General features: G+C 38.2%; 1 protein-coding gene across 2 annotated transcripts in view; it reads left to right on the forward strand.

Moving 5' to 3' along the window:
- The window catches only part of CPED1 (cadherin like and PC-esterase domain containing 1), a 314,311-nt gene extending 291,689 nt beyond the window's left edge, over nt 1–22,622 (forward strand). For both annotated transcript variants that reach the window (XM_043872163.1, XM_043872162.1), the window contains 2 exons: nt 2,061–2,207; nt 20,591–22,622. In XM_043872163.1, the coding sequence (XP_043728098.1) occupies nt 2,061–2,207; nt 20,591–20,830 (387 nt within the window). In that variant the 3' untranslated portion in view covers nt 20,831–22,622. The remainder of the gene's footprint in view (nt 1–2,060; nt 2,208–20,590) is intronic.
- Nucleotides 22,623–22,937: the final 315 nt, after the last annotated feature.

Below are 22,937 nucleotides of genomic sequence, written 5' to 3' on the forward strand. Positions count from 1 at the left end.
CTGCACTGCTCATTCTGGTCCCCAAATGCAAACCACAAATCTCAGCACACAGGAGACTCTCAGAAAGTCTCTCTTCCTTTTGGGCAGAGCCTCAATCAAGACTCAGCCCCCTTTTATAAATCTGGACCATCTCAGAAATGCTTTCCCAGCTCTAGAACTTCTGGTGGGATCAGCAAAAGCCTGTGTTGCAACAATATTGCAGCTCAACTTCTGTATCTACCCAGTTTGTCTTCCCTCACTCCCTTGGAGGTGTTGATCCCAAGGAGGGAGGGGACCTCCTGCTGGCCCCCTGCATGCCAGTTTCTGGCTCAGAGTCTCTTTCTCAGAGAACTGACCTTTCTCTAGAAACCACTTACTTCAAAGTATCTTCTACTTTTTATAACTGGGCACCTTAAAGCTGAGAGGGTACTTGTAACCAGACAGGAAAAAACTTCACAAACGTTATTGAGCACTTTGAGCAGTAATTTTCAGGTAATGACACAGACTGTTTCCCATCTGTTCCTTTTCCTCCAGATTTCTCCTTTATGATCCTTCTCTATTCACTACATTCATCTGGGGAGAAACACTCTTCTTTGAATGTCACCGAAATAGGTGTGCCATCACAGAAAAGACAGAAAATTAGACACCTTTGTACTGCTTCTTTTATCTTGTAGTTGGATTAACAAATGCAAATAATTATTTGCTTTTTTACCTTGAAAATAAAAAAAAAAATTTTTTTGGTCTTTAGAAAAGGAAGAGGGAGTACAATTCCCTCCCCGTGGCAGTATGGGTTCTCAAAGAGACAGACACCAGGACAGGATCAACCAGATAAGGGGATTTATTTATTGGAAAGAACGTCTGAGAAGAATAAAAGGGAGGGGGCAGGAGTAGGTGGGAAGAGTTTCAGACCACACCACCCAATGCATATCACTCAGTCTTAACACCAAATATTTCTTGAGCATCCACTATGTACTGGGAACCATGTTTGGCTGTAATGTGTCTGATACGAAGGGAGTGGAAGAAGGGTGGATTAGGTAGCAAGAGTCTCAGACTTCAGGTAAGTCTGAGAAAGCCCTGGTCAAGCCGATGAGAAATCCTGGAACCGTTATACTTAGTGGAGGAGTCCCACTTCTCAACAGTGGACCTAAACTAGAACCTCTGCTGATCTCCATCAATGCCTTGAGCATGGTTGGGGAGGGAGGGAGGAATATGACTTACAGAAGCAGCAGATGGAGACTTCACTCACTTCTGGGGCTCCCAGAACCAACAGCAAACCTCATTTTGCTCAGGAAGCCCTCTTGAAGTCTCCCATGCCCCTGCAGAGCTGGTCCGTTTTCTCTCCCAAGCCAGAGTCTGGTTTGTGTGCGGGAGCTCACTTGTTTTGTGACCCTTTGGACTGTAGACCGCCAGGTTCCTCTGTCCATGGGATTCTCTGAGCAAGAATCCTGGAGTGGGTTGCCATGCCCTCCTCTAGGGGATCTTCCTGACCCAGGGATCGAACCCATGTCTCTGGCATCTCCCACACTACAGGCGGATTCTTTACCACTGAGCCATCAGCTAAGCCCAGAGTCTGGTATATTTCCCTCCAATAAAGGACTCAGTAAATATTTACATATTTGTTTCTCCTGTTTAAATGCCCTGTCTTAAGAATAGGCACTGTGGTTTATTTGCCATTGTATACCTGTCCTTCAGCACAAAGCTGAATGCAAAACAGATACTAATTAATATTCAAATGCAGAATTCAAATAGAAAGAGATAGAATTTGTGATTTTCAAGTCTGGGTCTTTAAATTGAGAATTTTAGATACTTCAGTGGATCTCTGTGGACAATAAACCTAACCACTTTTTATAGAAGAAAAAGTTCTGAACTGTGCCACTATAGACATTGATGTATTGCTGTTTTATATATGCACAAATATTTATATTTTGAAAAAATTAGAACACATCTTAAAGAAATTCATTCTTTGTATTATAATAAGATCAATCTGTAAAAAAGATGACTTTTACATGGTTTCAACTTGAGTTATTAAATCATAAAACAGTCCTTTTAATCAAAATTCTCTCTTCTCTTTTCCAATACAGAGTGAAGTTCAGAATTTATGGAAAAAAAATTTGATTATCCTGGAAGCTGCTAAAAAATATGGCTATGAAGTGGTTGACACATTCTCTATAACCATGGGGCGACACAAAGAGTTTTTGCAGGGGACGTGCGGGTGTCATTTCCATGAGGTATTTATGCTGGCTCTCTGATTTTTGTAGCTTTTGACTTTTAAAAATTTCTCATTGCATCTTTAATTGCATCGTCAATCTTATTTTGCATCGTCAATCTTATTTTGCATCAAAGAAACTATGTCCGGAGGAGATTAAATAATGTATTCATCATCACTCAGCCAAATCAAATAGTAGTCACAACTCGAGGCTCTACAAAATGAAGTGTTAAGTAATTAGTGTTTATGTGGACACCTGAAGACTAGAATCAGTGGCCAACATAAGCAGGAAGATGGAGAACACTTGCCTTTTCTAGTCGACTCTGAGCCTTCCCATCAGAAATTCTGTCCACAGAAAGTGGGAGATGTCTTTAATGGAGACAGATTGAAAACAAGGCAATTTAATTGCTAAATGGATAGATTACCTTCCTCCATTGGTTTATCCAATGCATTAACAGTAGAGCCTGTGTTTTGAAAAGTTTTTTGTTCCTCATGGTAAAATTGATTTTATTTGTAGCTAGTGATTAAATAGTCTTAGCTGATAAAATGTTAGCAGAAAATATTTTTGCTTCCTTGCTCCCCCATCCCATTCTTTCAAACTCTGTGCATTATTTCCTCCCTACCCTTGTGTAAACTCTTGTTGCTCTCATAATTTTAATGCCACTTTTGGATAATAATAGGACTTCAGTCACATTCAGGCATAAGAAGACTCTCACTTCAGTACTAAAATTGCCCAGACCTGTGTTATAACCACATGAAGTGATTTCTTTCCCCTAGCTCAGCCTCACCTCAGTCTCAAAAGCCGAAAGTAAGAGAGAGGGTACAGGAGGCTTCTTTCCTATTTCTACACCATGCTTTACCTCTCTTCTTCTTCCATCCCTTTCTCCATTGGGTCAGGTTGCATGCTTGCATGCATACATGCATGCTAAGTCACTTCAGTCGTGTCCAACTCTTTGTGAACCTGTGGACTGTAGCCCACCAGGTTCCTCTGTTCTTGGGATTCTCCAGGCAAGAATAATGGAGTGGGTTGCCATGCTCTCCTCTAGGGGATCTTCCTGACCCGGGAATCCAACCCAGGTGTCCTACACTGCAGGCAGATTCTTTACTGCTGAGCCACTGAGTAAGCCCTTGGGTCAGGTTAGGGCGATGTTAAGGGCAACAAAAGGCTTACTTGAGGGGCATAAGCCTAATCCATGAATGTACTTTCTGGGTATAGCATGCTAATTCCTTCTGTCTAGGGTGCTCTTGTGGGCTTCCTTGAAGACACCCCCTACTGGGCCCTCTGATAATAGCTTCTTTGACCGAGGAATGCTTCCCTTACAGCTGTATTCCTTCCTTAGCCCCTTGGCTTCCAATTGTCCATCTTCCTGTTTGCGGGTCACATTGCTTCTCCAGGCATCCTCTTGGAAAATATACAGCATGACCCTGGGCTTGCTACACTCAGTTGCCCCCGTGTTGTCCACAAGAAACACTCATTCATCCTTGCTGTGCTGTTGCCAGACATATCGTGAGCTCCCAGTGCAGCCCTGCCGTTTGCTCCTCTTTCTCTCTCTAGCTCTCACTCTCACTCTTGCTGTCTCACTCTCTGCCACTTCAAAGCTGATCTATAGCATCATGTCTCATACCAGTTCTCACGCTCCCAGTCCCCAGAGGACACATGTCTACCTCTCAAAGTTGGTGTGTTGAAGTCCCGTCTCACTTAGCTTAAAGCAGGAATGAAACAACCTCCCAAGATGGAGAAAGATCACAAAGTTTAAGAACGTCCTTCATAGAAACTCTTTCTCTTCCTTATTCTCCTTTGCCCAGCTCTTAATCAGACAAGGGCTTGCTGAGCTGAATTTTATCCACATTTTGGCAAGTTTTGCACACATGACCACTACATTGCTTTCGATGATGAGCTTACTTGGCTCCTGTTGTCTCTAGATCTCAGGAGCGTCAGCGGAAACTGCAATGGAGATTGTCTTGGTTGATCATCCTCTCAGATACTGATTCAATTGTTCTTTCTTGTGTCCCTTTGTAAACCAGAGTGCAGTCATGAGTGAGATGACAAGTCTAAAGGTTTCTTCTGATCTTCTTTTTCAGCCCTAAGGTGACTGCTGTAATCCATCTTGATCCTCAGATTTTTATGAATATCCAAAAGTTATTGACTCTGCATTGGTTCTTCTGTACATTCTGCTAATGGAGTCATGTTACACTTTTGTGTGGTATGTAGAACTGCATCTCAGAGAGGCGAGAGGCTGCACCAACAATAGAAAGCATGGCATTTCAAGTTTAGATTTTAACAACTTGAAGCTCGACCATGCCATTGCAGAACAGATTTTAAGCTGTAGGATACTGTGTATTTACTTACTTCTTCCATAAGAAAATATCCTTCTGGGGCCTATCCTATTTGCAAGTGGTCAAGACTGAGAAACACAAGAGCAGGCAGCTTGAAAGAGGAAGAAACAGGGAACTTGCAGCTGAGCCAGCCCCGTATCAGAGTTGGCTGCAAAAGCAAGCCAAAGGTTGTCAACCCACAGAAACTGGGGACTTTGAAAGACAAGATACAGATTGGGTTTTTTCCGTCATTTAGAAAAGGTTTATTTATTTATTTTTACATAATGTGTCTTCAGTTAGTGTTTTGGGGGAGGGTATCTGTTTTTCTTTTTTTCAGCTTCAGTGCTCTGGAAATCTAAAAAGAGAAATCTTCCAGTGATTTCTCACATGACTCCAATTAAAAACCAGAAGATGCAGGAATTCCCCCACGGTCCAGTGGTTAAGGCTCTACCTTCTCACTGCCAAAGGCCCAGGTTCAATCGCTGGTCTGGAACTAAAATCCCACAAGCCACATGGTGTGGCCAATAAATAAATAATAAAAACAGAAGATGTCTTTCCCACATGATTGCATTATATATATCTTCTGCCACAGGATCAACCAGCTGACAGGGAGAGTCATGGAATTTGCAAACTACAGTAAAGCTCTTTGAGTCATCAGAACTGGAATATTGGCTTATAAATATTACTTATTAAAAATTCTTAATTTTCACAATCATGAGTTAAGCATGTCAGGGAAAATTACTTCACCCATCTGATTTTATAATTTTTGTGTACAATTATTATATACAAATTATTTTTTATTAATCCTTATTTCTAATGTGTGCCATCTTGATGGTAAGGTATATACATATCACCCAAATATTCTCTGTTGATTCTGGAGCAGTGTTACCCATTTTAATGTTTTCATGTTGGAGCTGAAATATTTGTGGGAGCCTTTGCCTTTCCAGTTACAACATAGAACTGATAAGATCATCTTTCTCAACTGACTCCCTTCATCACAAAGTCTCTAAAGTCATTCATCACAGAGGCCTAATTGTTGCTTAACTCTTGAACAGTTTGTACCCCTTATACCTCAGGAAGTCTCCAGTGCTGACACTGAGTGTTTTATAAGCTTTCTAAACTGTCACCCAACATCTTAAATCACTGTTAGCCTATTATAAACAACCAAGAATATCTAAAGCATTTTGCAAAAAAGGATGGTTTGATGATTAATGTAGCAAGCTGGGAAAATGAAGATTATTGGTCTCATACAAGACATTAAAGGGCAGAAATTCGTTAATAACAACCACATTTTCCTCTGTGCTCGACTCAGGAACTGGCAGAGGAATTTGTCTTACAGTAAAAGCAATAATTAAATCTGCTGTATTGGAGCAAAAAAAAAAAATTGAGTTTGGGAGCCTTGTATCTTTTGGTGTTCAATGAAACCATTCCCATTATAGATTCACAGATACCTGAGAAGGATTGCTGTAATCATCAGTGTAAGATCTTGGTGTGTTCTCTTTGATTTGTGGTGAGAATTCTATCATAGACATAACAAACCTGCTCCAGTGGGCCCCTGTCGCCATAGGTGAGATTAAAGGTCTCGGGGTGTCTCTTTCATCTGTCAAAGCAGCAAGAGAGTGTGTGTTGCCATCATGAATCTATAAACAATTTCCCAACTGGTATGCATCAATTTTGACTAAAATGTTCCTGCTGATTAGAAAAGCAGGTATTTCTCTTCATGGGTAGAAATGGAATTTTGTTTTCCCAGTGTTTATACAGGACAACAAACAGGATCCAGGTAGCTCTTGCCCAAGAGTGGTTTTGGATGGTGCCTTTAGTTATGTGGCAAACCATCAACTGTGAGTGAGCTAAAACCTGGAAAGGATGCAAAATTATTACCAGCCCTCACCTGGCTGCAGAAGGGGCAAATCCACAACCAGTTGTTATGTGATTATTAGTTAGTCTAACCAGTTGTACAGACTTTCTGTAATGTCTGCCTTTTCTGGCAGATGTAGCTCTAGCTTTTGAATCAGTCAAACCCAAAACAAAACAAAATACCCAAACACTCCAGCATCACTACCCAGCTCTAACATCAACAGGTTTCCTTTGATTCTAGCACCTTGGGAAGAAGAGGTTTTCAGTTCTGGGACAGAGATGATTTCCTATTATTATTTAATCTTAATTAAATTAACAAAAGCTTATCTGACCTAGAAAGGTTTTCCTTCTGTATTTTGTTTTTTTTTTTTTTTTTTTTTTTTTTTTTTTTTTCCTTCTGTATTTTGGACCTAAAGTTTTTCTCTTTTTCCTTCAAACTTTCAAAGTTTAACATGAGCACAATGAAGAACAACATCTTTAAATTCATCTAGCTAAAAACCTGAAATACTGACTTTTCAAGAAAAAATAACTGATTCAAATATAATTATCTTATATAGTAGATCCAAGAATTTAACTATCATCATGGCTACTTTTAACAAATTAGTAATGGAAATCTAATTCAACAAATTTTGAGTGTTTGTGTAAGCTCTGTACTCACTGCTATCAATAAAGTAGGAAAATATTTTGTAGAATTCCCATGAGCATCTCAAACTTGACATGTTTCCAAATTTAGAATTAGTCTTCCCTGGAGGCTCTCTTCTTCTCTTGTATTGCTGTATTTATTCACTGTCATTTACAAGCTATGGCCATCCTTGATTCCTCCTTATCTTTCTTCAGCCCCCTAACAACTTCCAACTAGCTAGTTACCAAATCCTATTTATCTCTTAAATATTCTTCCGTCTTTCCCCTGTACTATGTTCCAATTGCCTTGACTTGTTTATTCTTTATCTTAATCATTTAGATGAGTCCAGTTCTTGAGCTAAGCAGTGGTAATGCAAAAATAAATATGATACTTTCTATCATCAACATGTTGTAGTCAGAGAGCCAGGCATAAAAGCCCATGTTATGAAACTACGTTAAAGAGATATAGAGAATTCCCTGGTAGTCCATTGGTTAAGACTTCACCTTCTATTGCAGGGAGTGCAGGTTAGATCCCTGGTTGGGGATCCCACATGCCTTGGGGCAAAAAAACCAAAACATAAAACAGAATCAATATTGTAACAAATTCCATAAAGACTTAAAAAAAGAGAGGGAGATATAAATAGAGTATTGTAGTACCACCAAGAAGAGGTACCTAATCCACTCTGAAGATTGAGTAACCCTCTTCTTATAAACTATCCTAGTTTATTATTAAAGGATGCGTGTGCTCTAGTAAAGATAATAAAGTAATAACAGAAGGAATCATTCACACCCCTTAAGACAGCGTGAACCAAAGTAACTTTGAAATAGCCTGCTGTTCTCAGGAAACCACAAGCAATTCTGTATATTGTAGAACATTGGTTATAAAAGGGGACTGGGAAAAGTTCATGGCCAGATCATGATAAGAGTTTAGACTTTATCCTATAGGTGATGGAGAGTCAATGAAAGGTTTTGGTGAGAAATGAAATGGTCATATCTTTACTTCAAATAGGTAAATCTGATAACTGTGAAGAGGAAAGATTTGAAAAGGACTAAATCAGGGAGAGAAAGTAGACTTTTTAAAAAGCCAGGTGAGAGATGATAAAGGCTCACCCAAACCTAGACAGGGACGCAGTGATAAGAGAGAAGCAGACAATAGAAACCCTGTTTTTTAAAAAATATCTGTAAATCTTATGAGTGGCATGAGGGAGTAGGAAGAATCAAAGATGATTCCTAACTTGGCTGACAGATTAGAGAACTGAATCAGCAACTGAGACAGAGAATAGGTGAGAATGTATGGGGCTTAGGGAAACAATGATTAATTCCATTTTGAACATGTCATGTTCAAGATGCATGTAGGACATCCGGGTGGAGGTCCCTAGTCGGTGGTTGGAGATACACATCTGAAGCTTGAGGGGCAGGATGGGGCTAGAGAAAGAAATTTTAAGTCCTCAAAAAATAGGTAATGATCAAAACTGTGAACATAGATCATACAAAGAAGGTGAGTAGAATAGGGAGAGCTGAGGAAGCAACTCTTGAAGACGCCAATATTTAAGCAACGTTTAGAGAAATAGGAGCATTTGAATTTAGAGAATAAACTGTTATAGGAAAGTCCGGTAGACTGGGGTGCCATGGAAAGCCAAAAAGTGATAATATATAAGGAGAGATTGAATAGGGTTAATGTTGTCCAGTGTAATAGATATTTCTGTTAAGACAGGGACTTTGAAAGTCATTGATTTTGGCATTAAGAAGGTCCTTTCTTAACAAATTAAGATTAGTTTCAGTAAAATATGGAGGGCAGGAATGAAGAGGTTTAAGAAATGAGAAAAAGTAAAACCTTTCAGCAAATAACAATAAGAAAGAAGGAAAGACACTGGATTTTAAAAAGTAATCAGTCTGGGGCAATTTAGAGGAGGAACAATTTTGGCCATGCTTATGGGCAGAGAGGAAATAATCAATACTAAGGGATACATTAAGAATACAGGAAGAGGGACACTTTCCTGGTGGGCCAATGGTCAAGACTCCACATATCAGGGATTCCCTGGTTGCTCAGTGGTAAAGAATCCGCCTGCCAATGCAGGAGACATGGGATTGATCTCAGGTCCAGGAAGATCCCATGTGCCGAGGGGCAACTAATGCAGTGCGCTGCAACTACTGAGCTCTCTGCTCTAGAGCCCAGAAGCCACAACTACTGAAGCCAGATCGCTCGAGAGCCTGTGCTCCACCAGAGAAGCCTCCGCTATGGGAAGCCCACACACTGCAACCAAGAGTAGCCCTCACTTGCAGCAACTAGAGAAAGCCCACCCAGCAATGAAGACCCAGTACATCCCAAAATTAATTTAAAAAATTAAAAAAAAAAAAAGACTCCACATTTCCACTGCAGGGGGCATAGGTTTAGTCCCTGGCCAGCAGAGAACTAAGATTCCATATGGTGTGCAGCATGTCAAAAAAAAAAAAAAAAAAAAGAGCGAGAGAGAGAAAGAAAGAAACAAAAGAAAAAAAAAGAATACAGGAGAAAATGGGATTATTGGAGGAAGGCCACTGATAATGTGGGAGAGGACCAGGTCAAGGACGCTGGTAAATAGTTGGTAAAAGGTTGGTCAGTGAACGAGGGAGATGGAAGGTCTTCCCTATCTTTCGTTTGCCCCAGACTATTACAATATCTTGCTCTTGGAACCTTCACTTTCAACTACTTGAACACATCTTTCCTGCCCCCACCAAGTGTTAATGTTTCTATACTTCAAATCTAACAGAATCATGTAAAATCTTTCAGTATCTCTAAAGGTAAAGACAAGTCAAAGAAGCTTTCGCTATCTACCATTCCTACACCTTTTTTTTTTAAGAACATAATTCTAGAGAGTCCTTTCTCCTTAAAACAGTTGATGTTCAAGTCCATCTGCAAGTGAATTCTAGCTTTTTCTAGTGGTTGATTAAAGATTGGCACGTGGTGAGAATGAGCTCATTAGCCATAATGGAGCTGAGCCTTTCCTGACATGGCTTGGTACAAAATGCTCTTCCATAGGGAGCATCCTATGTTGAATGGTAGTAACACCAATAACATCAGGGTGTCTCTCTGAAGAAGGATAATTAAATGGAGGATAAACACAGAAACGTGTCAGTCGCTATGTTGCACTGGTATGATGACCCAGGAGGCAGCTATCCAGCCTCTGCAGTCCTGGAACATGGAATGTTGGTAGGCCTTAGAAAGAGATGCTGACCCATCACTGTTTCATTTCATGTTCTATGCAGTGAACACTCATTTCTGGAGGTTTAACTACCAACCTTTAAGTGCCAAGCTGAGATGGACTTTGGACTGCTTTGATTAGTATTTTTGTTACTTTAGGTCTTAGTGTTCTAGTCTGGTGAAAGCAAGAGCTGCGGTTTGGGAAATACTACCACTTTAAGGATTCTTAAACAATATTAGTACATTAAATGATCCCAATAGCCCTTACAAGCAAAGGAACTGTTTAGCTTAGTTTGACCCAGTTTCTCCCAAAATGTTGACCACAGACCACTTTTCTTTTTTTAATAATAACTATTAACACCTCAGTAAACACAGTTTGGGAAACCTAGCATAGAGAATAAGGTCTAAAATCACTCTTGGAGTGCAGATTAAATGTGGCAGATTGACCACAAGCATTTGTCTTCTCTTCCACTTGAAATTCCACAAAAAAAGATTTTAAAGACATAAATCTCCACCACCACCATCACCCAAGAAAAAGACAGAATAAGAAATAATTCATAGCAGACAAGAAATCTTAATTCATTTTAAGAAGTTTGACTTAGCCTGCAAGAGAAATTACAGTGTAAAATGCCTGATAAGGACCTACTGTACAGCACAGGGAACTATACTCAATATCTTGTAATAACTTACAGTGGAAAAGAATCTAAAAAACAATAAATATGTGTGTATGTATATGTGTATGTGTATATATATATATATGCATAGCTGAATCACCTTTCTGTATATCTGAAACTAATACAACATTGTAAATCAACTCTATTTCAATAAAAACTTTAAAATATTAAAAATTTAAAAATTGTTTCATAGTTTAAAAAAGCAAATTTCATATTTTCCCTAAAAAACAATACAGTGCCTACAGAGAAGAAACACCAGTTATAACAAGGCACGCTTGCCTCATGGACCCTCTGTGTGGTTCAGACCTGAAGGAACCAGTGCTGAGGAAGGCAGGACTGCAGCGCGCATCAGAAAACAATTGGTTGACAGTCTGTGTGCAAATCTGGTGGACACTGGGTCCCTCACCCCAGTCCATGCAGCCAAGAACCTACACCCATACACATGTGATTTCTTTTAAAGTTGAACAGCAGAGAGTCTAGACTCAGAAACACAGGAATAGCAAAGAGCAAACTAATCTAGAGGCTGAAATCAGAAAGCGAAACACGAGACTGGCTTCTGAAAAGTGGAGCTCCTAAAGTCCCGAAGCCCCCTAAATACCAGCAACCAGTCACATGTCACCTCAGACAGGAGGCTGGAGATCTATTCTGATGAGAAATGAAATGGCCTAAAAGAAGATCTCTTTTAGAAACTCCAGAATAGTGCTAGGCAAATCCTTCCAGTGACTCCAGTAGTGGAAAATGTTGGTCCACACAGATCGTTTCTAAATAACGTTTTGTGCGTGCGTGCTCAGGCACTTAGTCATGTCCGACTGTTCGTGACCCTATGGATTGTAACCCACCAGGTTCCTCTGACCATGGAATTTTCCAGGCAGGAATACTGGAGTGGGTTGCCATGCCCTCCAGGGGATCTTCCTGACCCAGTGATCAAAACTATGTCTCTTGCGTCTCTTTACCTATGTGCCACCTGCGAGATCCTGGTAACGTTTTTATGCCATCTGTATATGTAGACTAGGGCTTCCCTGGTGGTTCCGTGATAACCTACCTGCTGATGCAGGAGACTCCAGTTCAATCCCTGGGTTGAGAAGATCCCCTGGAGAAGGAAATGGCAACCCACTCCAGTGTTTCTTGCCTGGAAAATCCCATGGACAGAGGGCCTGGTGGGCTACAGAGCCTGGGATCCCAAAAAAGTCTTACAAGACTTAGCAACTAAACAACAACAATATGTACAGGCTGTGCTGCACAACTGTGAGATCTCAGTTCCTTGACCAGGGATTGAACCCATGGCAGTGAAAGCGCAGAATCCTAACTGCTAGGCCACCAGGGAACTCCCAATAGTGCCATATTCTGAAATAAAAATTCTAAGTTCAGGAGAGATGTAGGGAAACAAATACTGGTGAGTTAAGATCAAAATAGATTTCAGGACTCAACAAATCCATCTAAATAGTGTTTGAAATCAATTTGACTAACAAAGGTCATTCAAATAGTATCAAGAATTCAGTGACAGGACTATTCAGCCACTTTGGAAACTGAGTTTAAGACAAGGCGTTATTCTCTGAGGAACTGTGTAGAAGTGCAAGATAGAACCAACAGTTTAACTTGAAATCGGTAAACTACTGGTCTGTAACTCCTTCTCATCAATCTTTCCACTTCAGAGGAGAATTTGTTTCCAGAGTCAGGAACTGAGTTCTGACTGGGGGCAGGAATTAAAGAGGCTCAGTTCTCAGTGCAAGAAGGGTTGATGATTTGGAGGTAGGTTGGAAGACAGAGACACTGCGTATCTGGAAACACCAGAAACAAAAAGAAAAAATAAATAAAAACCTCATTCCTAAAGAAAACTTTAGTCTTGCCCTCTAATCCTCAGCATCTTTGACCCATTCAGAAGTTGGACTCCCTTCACTCAAACCATAGCTTATTTCATGTGGCTATAATTAAATATTGGGAGTGGGGGAGGTACATGAAAGAATTTTCCTTATTATCTTTAAAAATTGCATGATTTCCTGAAATGGAATTTTAAGGACTGGCTTCTAGCTATTGTTTGTCACTTTATTTTTATTCTCTTTCTGTGAATTCTTAAGCTATTTTTTTCAGCTGATCATAAATTTTGTGACTGGATTGTGAATTGAATGTCCTGTCTTCAGAATGACTATACCAAATAAAAAGTACCTCAGTAGTATCCATTTATCTTCAAAGACTATGTTAGCTGGTTTTGCCTGGTCAAGCTCGTGTTTTCCCGCCTTAGAAAACCATTACCTTCATTCCTTAGACCCCAGGCATGATTGTGAAACACGTTTGTAATCAGAACATCTGCCCTAATCCAGTCTAGAAATTTTGGAACACTTGCATCACTGAAAATTGTTTTCTATTTTGTTCTGTGGATCTGGAACCACATCAGAAGTTTCTTGGGTATTATTCAAGTCAAGATCGGTTTTAGAAAAGGTATTTGCTTGTAATCTGCCTGACACTTTTCCAATTCACCAAGCTTTCCCTTTGTATATCAGCTTTTTGAAAATTCATAGTTATTTTAGATGCAGCAATTAATTGACATAGTAATACATTCATTCTGATGACTATGTGAAATCAATTTTGAGTGTTGACATTACATGAATTTAATAGTTAAAGTTGCCATGTACCTCTGTTGTGTAATTTATAACAATTTTTCATGTTTGGGAAGTCTTAACAATAGCCATTGACCCAAGCCAGTCAAGTAGAATTGTGACCATTTGTATGCCTTCTAAAATGTCTGTGTGCCCAAGTCCTTAATTATGGATGGATGTGGAAAGATCTACAATCATAAGTTGGGAGATCTCTTAGCATATAAGAAGCCTAAGAGAAAGTAAAAGTTGCTTTTACACACCAAAGCACAGAATTTTTGTTACACTGAGTCAGAAAGAAATGTAATCATCTACATATCCTATATCTTATCATTACAGCCCTTGATTCCAGCTCCAAAATTACCCCTTTCCAAGTTTCCATAGAAACTATATTAAAAATCTATTACTGTTTTAAAACACTATAATCTTTACTTGAAAATCTATTCCTACTTGTAACTTAACCTAAATTTGAATATTGCTGAGGCAAAAATAATTTTTATTATTACACTTATGCTTGTGATTATGGGACAATGCTGACCTAACACACTTCATGGAGACCAATTGTCCTTCACTTTCTCTTCCTAATTTTAAATATAATTTGACACAGCAAAGTCACGAAAAGAAAATAACAAAAACAAAACTAAAGACAAGGAGCTTCTTTGGGTTATTTTAAACTGGCAAAAAAAAAAAGCCCACAAAAAGCAAGCAACAAAAAAAAACGTCATCTAACGCTCACAGGTAATGTAAACATCTGCCAGTCGCCTGGTCATGTGTTATTAACCATACGCAGTAGTTCATTTTTCTTCTAGGTAGATGTGTCCGTTTCTCAGTTGTCACATCCTAGGCACCCAGATTTAGAGAAGCATTTGGAAGCATCAAGCCATTCGTGTTTGTCTCTGATTGAGGTGACCACTCTACACAAATATCTAGGATCCTTTGTCTCTGGTTCAAGGCCTAAATTTTTCACCTTTGTTTTCTAAGAGCTCATTTTGTTGTTTACTATTATTATTCCCCAGAGATAAGCCTAACATTTGTATCGCTAACACCTCTCTTTCAAAGCCACATTCCAGTTACCACTCTGTTTGGAATTTAGTAATCCCAACTGGTCCTCTGATTTTGGAAGGACTCACATGGACATATTTCCACACATGAGATCAAAGGAAAGAAACAATTCACTCTTTACAGGAATCAAACATCATTCACTTGCATAACATTTCCAAGACTTAAAAATATAGCTAACTCCTTTTCTTCCACTTTAGAGTCCATAAGAGTAGGTAAAATACAGTAATATTTTGAAACTCAGAGATAGCAGTTTGATGGCAATGCCAGACACCAAATTTTACAAAGAAATAATAGCTGTGTGAACTGATATCATGGCCATCATGAATTAGCACTGTCTCCTTAATGTATTAATATTTACTAAGGAACTTCTTATTATATAGAAACAGCAGGGTGCCTGACCTTGGGGATCTAGTCTCAGACAATGTCTCTGAAGTCATTTCATTCTTGTTCTTACTTCAAGTATCTTAGACATGTGTCTTTATATAGTCCCCTTAAGGGTAGGGACCATATCTGAGTTACTCCATGTGTTTCTTAAGAGAGAGAACTCCGAAGTTTGAAAGATGGGTATTATATGGCAAAAATAAATCATATTTTGATTTTATAATAGACAGCATCATCTTCTACTGCTTTTCTCTTTTAAAATGATTACATGAATTCTTGTTAATTCTAAAAATTTTTGAAGTATATATAATAAAAACAAAAATTCTTTTGTTTTTGTACTACACACACCTCCTGAATTTTCACTCCCTTCTCCACTGGAGATCCTATTTGCAGTTTGGTACATGAAGTGAAGTGAAAGTCGCTCAGTCATGTCCAACTCTTTGCGACTCCATGGACTATACTGTCCATGGAATTCTCCAGGCCAGAATATTGGAGTGAGTAGCCTTTCTATTCTCCAGGGGATCTTCCCACCCCAGGGATCGAACCCAGGCCTCCCACATTGTAGGCGGATTCTTTACCAGCTGAACCACCTGGGAAATTTGGTACATAGCTCCATTTTAAACACACATGCTTGATTTTAATCCCATGTAATTAAAACTACTTGGCTGTCAACATTTATGGTCATTAGATTTATATGATATTGGGTCCTATTTAGGATTGCCTTATTTTTCCATGAAAATTTTTAGGGAACAGGCAGTTTATAAAATACATTTTAATCTACAGTGTGAAAACTCCTATTTTTTCTCAGTGTTGAATTTTGCTTCTACTTAGCTTATGCTTGCTCAGTCACTCAGTCATGTCTGACTTGTTTGCAATCCTGTGGACTGTAGCCCTCCAGGCTCCTCTGTCCGTGGGATTTCCCAGGCAAGAATACTGGTGGAGTGGGTTGCCAATTCCTACTCCAGGGGATCTTCCTGACCCAGGGATCGAACCACATCTCCTCCATTGGCAGGCAGACTCTTTACCACTGAGCCACCTGGGAAGCCCATACTTGGCTTACACAGCCAGCAAATTGAGTCTGTGGTAGATTGAAGCTAAACTCAAGTCCCTTTGATGAATGAATATCTGGTATTGAAATCTCCTCTCGTCACTTGTTTTCCTTCCCAAATGGTCTTGGCCATTTTCCTACATTTATTTTCTGAGATCTGTTTTAGAATTCATTTGTCATGTACCCCCCAATCCTTCTGTGATTAAAATTGGAATAGCACTTTAATTAACTTGGAAAGATTTGACATGTTATGTCTTTATATTTATTTGTGTTTTCTTTTATGTTTCATTAAATTGCATTCTTCACCTATGCCCTATAGATCATCATCAAATTTGATGAAGTTGTTTTAATATTATAATGAAATCTTTTCTCTATTTCTTATTAGTTGTTGATAGATTCTAGAAAAGCTATTTAATTTTCAAATATTAACTTTAAAATATTTCATTATTTTACAGTAGGTTCCTTTGAGTTTTCGGCAAACATCATATAGCTACAAATAATTCTTCAGTAACCTTCTATGACAAAATATTTCATAATAGTGAAGCTTAACATTCCTGAAATAAATTGTATATGCTAGTAAATCCCAAGGACAGAGGAGCCTGGCAGGCTACAGTCCATGGGGTTACAAGAGTCGGACACGACTTAGCGACTAAAGAGAGAGCAAGCGATACAGCACATAGTACTGATAGATTTTTTTAAATGATATGAGATTAAATTTACAGTAGCATTTTGGGAAGATTTTTTATGTCTGTATTTTGACAAATCAAAATTGAAATCATTCTTTCTCTGTAAGTTTGTCTGCTTAACAAAAGGAACTGGGAAATTTATTATCTTTGATTATTTCTTGAAAAATAGTATTCAAAGGAAACCAACTGAATTAAGTATTGGCTTAATCCCTGGCATCATAGGTAGGAATCAGTCTTATATACCATAATAGAAGCCTTGGAACTGTAGGAGGCATTAGACTGGCCCTCAAAAGCTGCAGGGTGTTGGGGGGAATCCCCATCATTCCATCTTCTTTTCTCAGAGATTATCTTAGTGATTTAAAAATAGAACTATTTTATCAAAAATAAAACTATATCATGTGATCTGGCAAAAGACTCACACTACTCCCAAGTGTATACAAATACACTGGAAATAGATATTTTTGTATATCCCTTTTATGAATCATGTTCAAGATTGCTGTAAACATCTAAACTAGTATTATCCAACATTTGTAATGCAACATCAAATGCAACCCTGAAATCACAGAAAACATTAAAATAATTTTTAAGGAATAGAACCTTTCTGCATTGGGATGAATCTTCTTTTATTTTTCATTGCAATTAGCATGCAGATCATCAGGCAGTTGCAAGAGCCAGAACTTAACATTATATAAACAAAATTAACCTTATTTTGGCTTCAGAACACTGGAATAATATTTTTTCAGGGTTGACTACATTATTTACGCTTAAGTGTTTCCTTAAGTCCACTTCCTTAAGAATGTTCACTAATCTTGCTATAGATGAATACAAACCACCTCCAAAATGGACAAAACCTTCAGGAAAACATTGGTGCACCTCCCCAGCCTATCATATTTAATGTTATCGTATAACCAGAGGTGGAAGGTGACCCATAATAGAAACATACAACTTTGGGACCTGGAATACTAATCAGTGGTTAATTGCAGATTGAGCTGTAAATTTTATGATCCAGAGGATTCCTCACCACAACCCACTGACTTCACTGAACTTCTTAAGCGTCACTTCATCTGAGGGGCCTGATCACGAAAAGCCAAACCTCCCATAGTGACAAAAACAATTCATTTCTTTGGGCTTAGCAGGGTATACTTGGCTTTAAAACATATTGCTGTTAAATTTTTCTTCAAAATGAGAATAGCTTAGTGTTTGTATGATTATAAAGTAATGCACATTTATTGTTGTAAAATTAAAAAGTAAGGACCAAAAAGTTACAAATAATACCTTTTAAACTGCCTATCATTCTTCCACCCAAAGATGACTGCCCTTAACCTTTTCAGGTAGATTGTTACAGACTTTCTATTCACACAACTCTTCTGAAATGGTTTCTGCTCACTCAAAACTTAACTAAAAAGACTTACCTTCCAAATAAAATGCTACTTTTTTCACATATTCTATACTGTTAGAACTGTGTTCACTGCATTCTTTTATACGGGATCAAAAAATATGTACCTAAATCATTACATAGCCTTCAAAAGAATTTTTAAAAACCATATAAGCTAGTGTTCTTTTTTTTTTTTTTTGGAGCTAGTGTTGCTTTCATTAATCATTAGTAATAAATAAATAATGTGTCCATATTGAGTGAAAGTAATGTCTTACGATTGCATTAGTATGATGAAATTAAAAGATTTTCTATTCATCTGCAAACACACTCAAAACATTTTTGCCAGTATTTTCTCTTTTCCCTACTTCTCAACCCTCCCCGCAACCCAGGCTCTCTTGGTCCCCACCTCATTTTCTCTGACTTTTGTTGCTAACACCCTGTGGTACATTAACCCGGTGATTAAAGCTGACAATGATAGGATTTCACCAGAGCTACGTTTTATATATTGTACAAATAGACAATATATATGGCCTTTTTGTTTGTATGTGTGCATGTTGATATTCCTAAAATATCCATGAAGAGAATGGCAAAAAAACTAAAATATACATTGCCTCGGCGGGGGGCGTGGGGCGGGGCAGGAATTGAGTGACGGGAGATAAGAGCAGAGATGGGAAGGAAATTTTTTTTATGAGATACTCTTCTGTGCTTTATAAATGTATATACTGCCTAATGAAAACAATTTCAAGATAAAAATACATCTACATATGCACAAATATTTATAAAGCTATTAGTGTAATAGAACTTAGGCAGCTCCTTCAGGTTCCATAACTTACCTCTTTCTAAGAGACGTGAAACCAATGATTGTAACAGTGTCAGCTTGTGGGTATGCAGCGCAAAAAAATTTTCTCTTTCCTTTGAAAATCATTTTAGTTATCATTTAGTTATCATTCTCTAAAAGGATGCCATGATAGGTTTAGAGTACCATGTTTGATTCAGTGATTCAGCAAGATGTCAGTGTCTTCTATTTGTTAACATCTAGCCTAAATACACTCACATATGCACACACACACTCACAGCAGTGTGGTAGAGACACCATCTGAGACTCCTTACTTGCCTTAGAGACAGTTGCCCTGAGGTAAGAAAAGCAGCATAAATTTTCATTTCAACCTTTTTCCTTTTGAAAGATAATTTACACTGATTCTTGATCATGTCAGTCATACTCATGCCATTTGGGCAACATCTGTGTATAGAGGTGCTGTTCAACTTTGTGAGTTAGTTATCCTGCTCTTCAGTTCAATTCAGTCACCCAGTCATGTCCAATTCTTTGTGACCCCATGAACCCCAGCACGCCAGGCCTCCCTGTCCATCACCAACTCCTGGAGTTTACCCAGGCTCATCTCCATTGAGTCAATGATGCCATCCAACCATCTCTTCCTCTGTTGTCCCCTTCTCCTCCAGCCCTCAATCCCTCCCAGCATCAGGGTCTTTTCAAGTAAGTCAGCTCTTCGCATCAAGTGGCCAAAGTATTGGAGTTTCAGCTTCAACATCAGTCCTTCCAATAAACACCCAGGACTGATCTCCTTTAGGGTAGACTGGTTGCAGTCTAAGGGACTCTCAAGAGTCTTCTCCAACACCACAGTTCAAAAGCATCAATTCTTTGGCGCTCAGCTTTCTTTATAGTCCAACTCTCACATCCATACATGACTACTGGAAAAACCATAGCCTTGACTAGACAGACCTTTGTGGGCAATGTCTCTGCTTTTTAATATGCTGTCTAGGTTGGTCATCACTTTGCTTCCAAGGAGTAAGCATGGAAGCTTTTAATTTCATGTCTACAGTCACCATCTGCAGTGATTTTGGAGCCCCCAAAAATAAAGTCAGCTAGTGTTTCTCCATCTATTTGCCATGAGGTGATAGGACAGGGTGCCATGATCTTAGTTTCCTGAATGTTGAGCTTTAAGCCAACTTCTTCACTCCCCTCTTTCACTTTCATCAAGAGGTTTTTTAGTTCTTCTTCACTTTCTGCCATAAGGGTGGTGTCATCTGCATATCTGAAGTTATTGATATTTCTCCCAGCAACCCTGATTCCAGCTTGTGCTTTATCCAGCCCAGCATTTCTCATGTGTACTCTGCCCATAAGTTAAATAAGCATGGTGACAATATACAGCCTTGATGTATTGCTTTTCCTATTTGGAACCAGTCTGTTGTTCCATGTCCATTTCTAACTGTTGCTTCCTGACCTGCATACAGATTTCTCAAGAGGCAGGTTAGGTGGTCTGGTATCTCCATCTCATTCAGAATTTTCCAGAGTTTATTGTGATCCACACAGTCAAAGGCTTTGGCATAGTCAATAAAGCAGAAATAGATGTTTTTTTAGAACTCTCTTGCTTTTTCAATGATCCATCGGATGCTGGCAATTTGATCTGTGGTTCCTCTGCCTTTTCTAAATAGAGCTTAAACATCTGGAAGTTCACGGTTCATGTACTGCTGAAGCCTGGCTTGGAGAATTTTGAGCATTTCTTTACTAGCATGTGAGATGAGTGCAATTGTGCGGTAGTTTGGATTCAAATGTCCTTGATTTTGCCTCACTATTTTTTTTTCTTTTATTTGCAGGTGGTGAAATCAAAATTATCCAAAGAATATCACTTTCTTAAAATGAAACAATCAAGAAATCATATTGTGGGAAAATATTTCAGCAATCAAAGCAAATTACGACAAAGACGACAAGACTCTATGACAAACGTTCAATCACCGTTTCATGTCAGAGGTCCAATTAATCAGGTTTGCTCTGAAATCCTTCTCAGCAGGATGTGTGCCAGTGAAAGAACTGTGGAGGCCCTGCAGAAGGACTGAACTTGGAATTGGATACAAGCCACTCCCCCGGACAATGGTCTAAGAGCCAGATCCTGGTCATCAGGTGTATTTTGGTTCTACCACACACACTCAGGCGCATGGGCACACACATACACACTGATGCACATTTAGCTAAAAAAAAAGTCATTACACTTTTTCCTACAGCTTTATAAAATCAGGATGTGCACTTGGAAATCAGTTGGTTTCAAGATGAAAGACAGAACTAGAAAAAGGTGACCTGAAATATAATCATAAACTAGATCCACTGCGGGCCGGTATTGCACTGTGATGATAAAGAGAAATATAGACATTTGATAAGTGGGGGATAAGATCATGTTCTTGAGTATTGTGTTATCATCTTTAATGGTACCTTAATATTGAAAACGGTTTGAGGAATTACATTTTACCTGCCAGCTGGGATTGTGCTGTGCTTGTCCTTACCAGGAGAAAATGTGGCATAGATGAGGGTTTAGGCTTTGTGAATCTAATGCTTATGAAAACAGTTTCTTCCTAGATTTTTAAATCCTTTAACTGAAAGGAAAAGAACAGGAATGTTCCTCCAGGGAATTCTAAGAGATTCTATGAAAGAAATAGGAAGTATAATATTTTACAGTTAAAACACCAATGTATTTAACTTTGCACTCTTTCTACTTTTCATAAACATTCCCTCCTAGCCTGTCCATGAACTTGGATGGGTAACTGAAGTCTGAGTTGATTAAGTATGTAATATAAAAGTGAGAAAAACAAGATACAGTTCCTTATGGGTTACTTTATTATGTTTCATTGACGATATTACTTAACAAAAAAGCTTTTGTTTGCTATTAGAGCCCTATATAATTTAAGACTGTGATTATATTAATATTTTATGTAAATATTTTGCAAAGTATTAAGCATTCTCAACTGCATAGGCATTTATATCCAGAAAGCATTCATATATGTCCACAAATACTACTATGTTGCTAGTAAACATATTTTGATTTTCTTGAGAGAGTGTATCTAATCCAAATTTAGAATAGACATACAATTAGTTTTTATAAAACTGTGGCATATATATATAGCATATCTAATCCTAGTAATTGAAAACTTTCTCTTCTATATTTTAAAATGGTAAATTTCTTTATTGTGCAAAAGCTTTGTTGTGAGATAACATCTCACAGTTACAATGACTCTTAAAGGATTATTTTTCTTTTGGGGAAAAAATACTGAGAGGGCTAATTCAGTGCTTAGCTGAAATTACCAAACGCACAAATACCTCAATTCCAATACTATACCAAAAACAAATCTATTTTGATTCATCAGTTCCTTAGTATGAATATAAACTTCCTTTAAATACTCTATTTTTATATATATTTTTATATGAAAGTAAACATAAATTTATATTTAACGGTCTTAAATTATATCTAAGCACAAATATCACTTGATATAAACAATTAATACCTGTGTCTAAAAACAGGTGATAAATTTTTTAAATGAGCGGTACAGAATTAACTTTTAAAATGAAATATTTTCTAGTATCTACAGTTATGTGTAAGCATCATTTTTTGATTTTGAGTGCTTTTTTAATGATATAAAATGTTGCCAATTCATGTAGCTCCTCCATCCTGTTCTAATGTATTACATATTCTGTAACAGAATTATAGTCAGTGAATGTTTCTTATAATTTACTGCCAACCTAACTGTAATACACTTCTGACCGAAGTTAGCTTTGCATTTACCTCTTTACCATTGAAATAGTAGTGGATTTTAGAAACAACTGTAATAATACAATTAATAAATGTCTTACTAGTAATAATCCATGTTTGGAGAATATGCTTTATTTTCCTTTTTACTGGAGGTATACACCATATAGGAATTCCTTCCTAGCTCTGTTGGTAGAGAATCCGCTGGCGATGCAGGAGACCTGGTTACAATTCCTGGGTGGAAGAGATCTCCTGGAGAAGGAAATGGGAACCCACTCCAGTATTCTTGCCTGGATAATCCCATGGACAGAGCAGCTGATGGGGTTGCAAGAGTCAGACCTGACTTAGCGACTAAAGAACCACCACCATACACTAAAAATATCATCCTGTGGACTCAACTACTAAAGTATAGTTTAATAATATGACCA

Source organism: Cervus elaphus, chromosome 18 (genome assembly GCF_910594005.1).
Source record: "Cervus elaphus chromosome 18, mCerEla1.1, whole genome shotgun sequence".
Taxonomy (NCBI): domain Eukaryota; kingdom Metazoa; phylum Chordata; class Mammalia; order Artiodactyla; family Cervidae; genus Cervus; species Cervus elaphus.